This window comes from Globicephala melas, chromosome 8, assembly GCF_963455315.2.
Source record: "Globicephala melas chromosome 8, mGloMel1.2, whole genome shotgun sequence".
NCBI lineage: Eukaryota > Metazoa > Chordata > Mammalia > Artiodactyla > Delphinidae > Globicephala > Globicephala melas.
The window spans coordinates 51090488-51098517 of NC_083321.1; the positions used below are offsets into that span (position 1 = coordinate 51090488).

The 8030-nt window shown below is 42.8% G+C and overlaps 1 protein-coding gene across 2 annotated transcripts in view; it reads right to left on the reverse strand.

Annotated features, from left to right (window-relative positions):
- The window catches only part of RAB6A (RAB6A, member RAS oncogene family), a 66669-nt gene extending 59204 nt beyond the window's left edge, over positions 1-7465 (reverse strand). The window contains exon 1 of one of the 2 annotated variants that reach the window (XM_030836127.3): positions 6909-7465. In XM_030836127.3, coding sequence (XP_030691987.1) covers positions 6909-6978 — 70 coding nt within the window. In that variant the 5' untranslated portion in view covers positions 6979-7465. The remainder of the gene's footprint in view (positions 1-6908) is intronic. The other variant, XM_030836125.3, reaches the window with a different exon arrangement.
- Positions 7466-8030: the final 565 nt, after the last annotated feature.

The window sequence follows — 8030 nt, forward strand, 5'->3', positions numbered from 1 at the left end:
GAGTTTGGGGATAATTAAGAAAAAAGCAAGTCAAATAGTGACACAAAGGAAAACAAAAAAAATATATGAAATATAGTACAATAAATCAGTATACTACACAGCTCAGCTGTGAATACCATTACCTAATAACAATAATGTGAAGATTAAATACTGATCTAACCAAAATGTATAATATCTATATTTAGAGAATGGGGAAAACAACACTGCTAGGTTAGTACTGCATATCAGAAATGAAAAGAATTTAGAAAGGTTAAATAAACTGTCCAAGATCACACTGTAAACACGGGCTTCAAGATTAGAACCAAAGTATAACTGTCTCTAGAGCTGTCTTTATCAGTATATATTGCCTCCCTAAGAAGAAAAAACAACTACAATAGTAAGGGAATAGATTTGAGAATTTCAGAACAGGGAAGTTTAATACTAAAAATTACAAAACATGTTCTCCTGGAGATCTCTTAGAATGAAGTAATTTAAGAGTGGTCCAGGGCTCCCCTGGTGGTGCAGCGGTTGAGAGTCCGCCTGCCAATGCAGGGGACACGGGTTCGTGCCCCGGTCTGGGAAGATCCCACATGCCGCAGAGCGGCCGGGCCCGTGAGCTATGGCCGCTGAGCCTGCGCGTCCTGGAGCCTGTGCTCCGCAATGGGAGAGGCCACACAACAGTGAGAGGCCCACGTATCGCAAAAAACAAACAAACAAACAAACAAAAAAGAGTGGTCCAGTTTAACTGTCACAGACAAGAACAGCCTAAGGAGCTCTAACAACTAAATCAAATGTAGTATCCTAGATGGGATCCTGGAACAGAAAAAAGACATTAGGAAAAAAACTAAAGAAATCGAAATAAAATATGGACTTTGGTTAATAATAATGTATCAATATTGGTACATTAGTTGTGAAAAATGTACACATGAGCTGTTAATTACAGAGGAAACTGGTGTAGAGTATACAGGAATTCCGTATTATCTCTGCAATTTTTCTGTGTATCTAAAACTATTCTAAATGAAAAAAATTGTATTTAGAAACAAAACAACAGAATGGGAAAGTGCTCTAAGTACTAATGTGAAAACATCTCTAGGAATTATTGTTAAGCGAAAAAAGGCAAGATGCAGAATAAAATCTGATACCTCGTATGTAAGGAAGAATAAAAATTGTATTCATATTTGCTTGTGTCTGCATAAAGAAATCCCAGAATATACATAATGGTATATATATATAATTACTAATAGAGGAGGGGGTGGGGAATGAGGTCACAGGAACAGGGGTAGCAGTAAGTTTTCTGAAAGTATATCTTTTTACATAATTTTGATTTGTGAACTATGTGATTGTGTTAACTGTTAAAAATAAAGTTAGAGGGGAAAAATAGCAATCCAGTTTAAAGCCCTAAGAGAAATGGATTGGGTGACTTCTTCAAGTCTCCAACTTTGGAATGCTCTAATTCAAGAATTTCAACTAGAAGATCCTTAAACTTTTAGTCAGTCATATTTATAATGTATCAATACCTTCCCTGAAACTCCATGCTCCCCTGTCACTTCTCTGTATCTTTTAACTGTACTTTTCAAAGCAGCTGCACTCATTGCACTATATTGTATTAGGTATTATATGTTTCTTCCATGATGAAATGTATATTTCTTAAGAGTAGGCTCTATCAAACTATTGATAATTGACAGAGTAGGAGTTTTCAGTAGACATGTGCCAGGCACTCTTCTAAATGCTTTACATTTATTAACTAATTTAATCTTCACAATAGCGCTATATGATAGGTCCTATTATTTATTTTATAGATAAGGAAGTTAAAGCATAAAGAAGTCAATAATCTGCCCAAGGTCAGTGAGCAGGGCTAAAATATAAAACCCAGACTCTGTGCTCGTAATCACTAGCTGTACTGATTAGTTTTAAGACTTCAAAACAAGATATGGAATAAACTCCTTTTGACTGTTCTAAATGCAATATGGCAACTTCCCTGGTGGTCCAGTGGTTAAGAATCCACCTTCCAACGCCGGGGACGTGGGTTCGAACCCCGGTTGGGGAACTAAGATCCCAGAGGCAACTAAGCCCATGCACCACAATGAAGAGCCCAAGCACTGCAACTAACCCAACGCAGCCAAAAATAATAAATGTTAAAAAAATAAATAAATGCAATATGAAGCTACAAGATACAAATGGCTTAATATCATCTAGAAACTAGCAGATCTCAAAATGCAGCCCACCAACTCCCAGGATCCCCAGGACCCTTTGGCTGGGCCACTACTCTCCTGAGGGTCAAAACCACTTTCATAATATCAAGATGTTATTTGGCTTTTTTCACTTTTGTTCTCTCATGAGTGTATAGTGGAGTTTCCAGAGCCTATGTGATGTGTGATATTACAAGAGACTGAATGCAGAAGCAGCTGTGAGAAGCAGATGACTTTTAATACATCAGACATTACAGAGATTTGCAAATATGTAAAACAATGCCACTCCCTCACTAAATTATTGTTTGAAAAATAGTTCTCTTTCACTAAAATTATGTCAACATGTAATGGATTTAACACTACTCTTTTTAAATGAATTAAATATTAAACAATTTTCTCAGTTAACTTTTAACACAGTAAATAGTGATATAAACCACATAAACAGCTCTTTAGAAGCCTCAATAATTTGTAAGAGCATCTTGAGAGGCTCTTGAGAAGAAAAAGTTTAAGATCACTGATCTAGCCAATCTAAACTGTTCAGTGTTCCTAGTCTCTGACATTAAGACACTTTTTCCCAACACAGCACATTATAATTCAAAAGAACTGATGTAAAAAAGGTAATAAAAAGTGAAAAAATAAGTAGTACCAGGCCAGGTATGTGTTTCTTTTTGAAATTACATTTCCTAATTTGTACTCATAACATTTGTTTGTAAGTATTACCTTCTACTCTAAACCATTCCTAAAATTGCCTCTGTATTTCAAGACAATAGCCAAAGGTGGTAACAAAAGAGGTTGCTCAAAGAAACTTCAGGTTCAAGCTGTGTATTTCAACATTTCTTTATTAAAGCATGTATACTACTAAAATATAAAGAAACTGTTAAGAATTTACACGAAGATTACCAAGACTGATATCATTAATTCAATATGAGGCTTTATATACTGAAACACTTCATCTTCATTATAGAATACAGAACCTTATTTTTTTTGGCTGTGTCATGCAGCATGCAGGATCTTATTTCCCCGACCAGGGATCGAACCGGTACCCACTGCAGTGGAACCGTGGAGTCATAACCACTGGACCGCCAGGGAGGTCCCAGAACCTTGTTTTTGAAAAGCTAAATAAAAAAGTCTACCTAACTTCAAATCTGTTCCATGAACATGTCTTTAATAATCATTTGACATACTTTTAGGTGTTATACTAATAGCAAATAATTTAACAATAACTTTAACAAAACTAATTTTGTTCAACTCAAAAACAAAAGTATAAAATTCTGGTCAGTTGTTTTTTTGGTTTTTTTTAGTTACACCGTAAAGGTTATATATAAATTATTGTAATCCCTGCTCTGGAGCATCTGGAGTATCCCTATATACAATCAAATAATGTAAGTATAAAATGTTATTGTTGGGAATTCCCCGTCAGTCCAGTGGTTAGTACTCAGCGCTTTCACTGCCGGGGCCCAGGTTCAATCCCTAGTGGGGGAACTAAGATCCCACAAGCTGCATGTGGGGCCAATAAAGAGAGTTATTGTTAAACTATTAAATGTGCAAGGAAAAAATGTAGACTTCACCGTAACAAAGATGACTACTAGCTTTGGTTACTATTAGATTCAACCATCATTCATTCTGAGTATCCACTACAAGCCTGGCACTATTCTAGGCACTGGGGATACAATGAACAAAAAAATTAATAATTTTTAATCTTCATGGGACCTGCATTCTGCTGTGGGAAACAGACAAACATAAACACAAGTAAGAAATAGAAATGTGGTCAATGCCATTAAGGAAACAAACAAGGCTTTGCCACAGATTAGTCTTTGAAAGCTGAATTGTAGAATTCTAAAACCTAAAAATAAAAAATTCATTAAGAGTTAAATCAAGATGACATGGACTGGGCTTCCCTGGTGGCACAGTGGTTAAGAATCCGCCTGCCAATGCAGGGCACACGGGTTCAGGCCCTGGTCCGGGAAGATCCCACATGCCAAAGGGCAACAAAGCCCATGCGCCACAACTACTGAGCCTGTGCTCTACAGCCCATGAGCCACAACTACTGAAGCCCGTGTACCTAGAGCCAGTGCTCCGCATCAAGAGAAGACACTGCAATGAGAAAGCCTGCGCACCGCAATGAAGAGTAGCCCCTGCTCGCCGCAACTAGAGAAAGCCCGCGTAGCAACAAAGACCCAACTCAGCCAAAAATCAATAAATTAATTTAAAAAAGAAAAAAAGATGACATTGACTCTACAGACCTTTGCTAATGCATAAGAAAACTACAGACACTGCCTGTGAAAACAGAGATCCGTCTTTCCAAAGCTACTGGATGGTATTACTTAGCAATGTAGTAGCCTCAAAAGATAATTTAGCTCACAGTTCCACAGAGTTAAAAAGCATGTAAACACAATACTAAAAAAAACTGAGAAGCCTAAGGAGACAGGACAAACAAATGTAGTGTGGTATCCTGAATTGAATGCTGAAACAGAAAAAGATAAAAATTACGGAAATCTGGGTAAACTATAGACTTTAGTTAATAATGTATCAATATTGTTTCATTAATGGTAACAAATGTACCTTACTAATATGTTAATAATATGGGATATTGGGTGGGGCTATATGGGAAACCTCTGCATGATCTTCTTAATTTTTCTGTAAATCTAAAACTGTTCTAAAAAATCAAGTCTACTTAAAAAAAAATCTAAGATGGCTTCAGGAATTATGGTGGAAGGAAGGGGAGTTAGTAAAGACTTGAAGAAACTAAGAAATGAGAAGCCATAAAACTCTGCAATGTGAATTAGAATATAAATACCCAAGAAATTCAAAGGAAACCTGCAGATACTTAAATTATGATTTCTATTCATACTAAAAACTTTCTAGGACAGAGATTAATGGATTTTTCATGCAAACTAAATAGCTCTGCATCACAATGTAAGGCAGGCATTAACATCCCTGAGTGCACAATAAGCACTTTAGATCCTATTTATCAATAATGACCAATAGACTGTATTTTATGTATGTCACTGTCCTGAAACTGTCATAAAATACCTGGACAGGGATCAATCTCATAGGTCTTACTAAGTCACTTGAAGAAACAAGTTTATATCTGTATAGCAAAAAAAAGCAAAGAGGAGACTTGGTAAGAGGGCAGGGAGAAAAGATTATGTATGAAAGGAGAAAAACAATTTATCAGGTCTAACTGGAAGCAATTTTGCAACTATTATTAACCTACTTTAATGCCACACAAATTAGTATAAATAGTTAAGAGCAGTAATAAGAGCTCTGAATTTATATCAGTTATTTTCCTTCCAATCAAAAGAAATAAATGTCTTCTATAGCCTAACCTAAAACACCTATCATGTAACTCAATGTCTGATGACTCGGAACTAATCTCTCAATGTCTCAATTTTAAAGATAGGAAAAGTGTGAGAAAAATAATGGAGGATGATAATCTCTAAACTACAGAGTGTGAAGTTTGCATAATACAGCATAAAATTGGAATTACCACAAGAAGTAATTTTTAGAGACAACCATCAGAAAATTAGAAGCTTATACCTAACACAAAGTACAATGACAGCAGGAGCCTGACCAAGTATATGAGATAATAATTTCACTCATCAGATACTATGGAATATTAACCATAAAAGAATCATTTAGCCAAAATGGTATTACATATTCGAATCGAATTTAGATAACTGGATGATCAATCTATCCCTTCTCTACTCTGTTACTCCCTATCCGCAAAGGAAACCCTACAAAACAAAGATGTTCGTTATTCTAAAGCCTTCTCTCCCTAAGGAATCCTGAATATATAATTGGAAAATACTCAAGAAGAAATGGAATTAACATTTCTCCAGTAATTCCTGTTTGCACCGCCGTGAGGAGAATCAGACACTGCGCTTCGTGTTGAAGCAGAAAAAGGAGAGGTGAGATGTGAAAAATTCCAAGTAAAACGATCATGACATAGCATCTGGCAGAGACTGGAAAAGCATGAACACAGCCAAAAGAATCGCCAGGGATGAAAGTCAAGAGAAGAAAACGAGGTTTTCCAACAGGCCACAGCCTAACCCAAGGGGCAAAAACCGCTACTGCCGCCGCCACTCCCTCACTCCCCAACCATTCCATCAAGTCGCCTCCAATTCAGATATGTATCCTCTATAACCCAGACCCATTCCCCACCTAGGTGAAAACAATCCAAGAATTTCCTAGGACTCCCCCCCCCCCCCCCCGCCTTCCATAAGATCCGCGCTTCTCGGGGCCAAGCCTCTGGGGAAAACAACGCCCAGATCCCACCCTCCCGGCGCAAGGTTGAAGAGGGCCGGTTCCCCGGAGTGGGGCTTCCCAGGTGGGCCTCATCGAGCTGAGCAACTGGGATCAGAGCAAGGAACAAGGGTGGGGCTCAAGGAAGGGAGCTGGCGTCGGTGAGACGACGGAGACCGGAGGAAGAAAGGGATGGACAGGAGGCTGGGGCTGGGCGGGGTGAGGAGTGGGGAGGGCAGATCCACGGGAGAGGGCCGGGCGGCGGGGAAAGGAGCGGGCGGAGTGGGGGGCGGAAGGGTCAGAATCCGATCGACGGATCATGGCGAAGAGGAATGCGTGGCTAACAGGGGTCGGCAAACAGGCTCAAGGGCTAGGGGGTGGAAGGAAGCGCGACCGTGAGGCCCGCAGGGAGCCTCCGCGGACGGAAGGGCCGCACTGGGGGCGGTGCGGGGAAGCCACTGCCAGCTGCCAGGAGTGGGGGAGCCGCGCACTCACCGCTCTGCTCCCCCAGGAACACCAGCTTGAATTTCCTCAGCGGATTCCCGAAGTCTCCGCCCGCGGACATGATGGAGCCGGAGGAGCTGCCGCCGCCTCAGCCCAGAGACCTCCCAGACCGACGCCGCTCCAACCGGTTCACGGGGAGGATAGAGGAAGGGTCGGCGCCGAGCTCTCTCGGCCCCTGCAGGGCCCGGCAGCGGAGCAAGGCTGGAGAACAAGGCTCCTCTCACAGACAGGCAGCCGTCGCCGCCGCCTCTACTCGGAGTCGCCTAGCACCGAGCGAGGCCCGCAGCTGGGAAAGGAAGGAGGGCGGTGTCGGAAGCAGCCAGGGGTGTGCTCGGGGGTCCCGAGGCTAGAGCTGTTCCCCTCTCAGCACCCGGCACCGAGATTGAGGCGAGGGTGGCGGAGCCGGAGCCGCAGACGTGTCTGGGACCTCTCACACGTAGCGTTCCAGCTCCACAGCTGCAGCCACCGCAGCCCAACCTGCTGAGTGCGCGAGCCTGTGGCGCGGCGCAGCGCGGGGCGAGCCCGGGCGCGAGCCTGCCGCCCAGCCAGCCACGGCGTGCGTGCGTGCGTGCGTGCGTGCGAGCGCGTGCGCGCCACAGCCAGCGCCTTCCTGGTTTAGCCTGCTTTCCCGGCTCCGCCCAGGCAGAGGAGACGTGGGGAGGTTACGTTTCCCTTCGCGTCGGGAGAAGCCGGGAGATGGTGGGGTGGAGCCTGGGGGAGCTGACGGGGTAGAATAAGGAGCACTGATGTCACTTACGGGCTGAGCCAATCGGAAGAGGCTAAGGGCGGGCAGAGCTGTCGAGTGAGGTGGCAGCGCCAGAGCGCGCGCGCTGCCCTCCTGCGGTGGAAAGCGTCTCACCGTGGCGGCCATGGGAAGTGTGACTCGTCGCAACCTGAGGGGAGGGGAGGGCATTGGGGCGGAGACGGGGCCAGAATGGAGGCGGAATTGACCCCAAGTGTGGGTGAAGTCGGAAGGCCCTAAGGTGTACAGAAGGTTCCTCTTTCCTGAGCCCTCAGCTCTGCCTCACAGTCCTCAGATACGCCCTTCACCTCTGCACCCACCTTCTCCATCTTTTTTCTTATAATTCCTCAGACGATACCCTACTAGATACT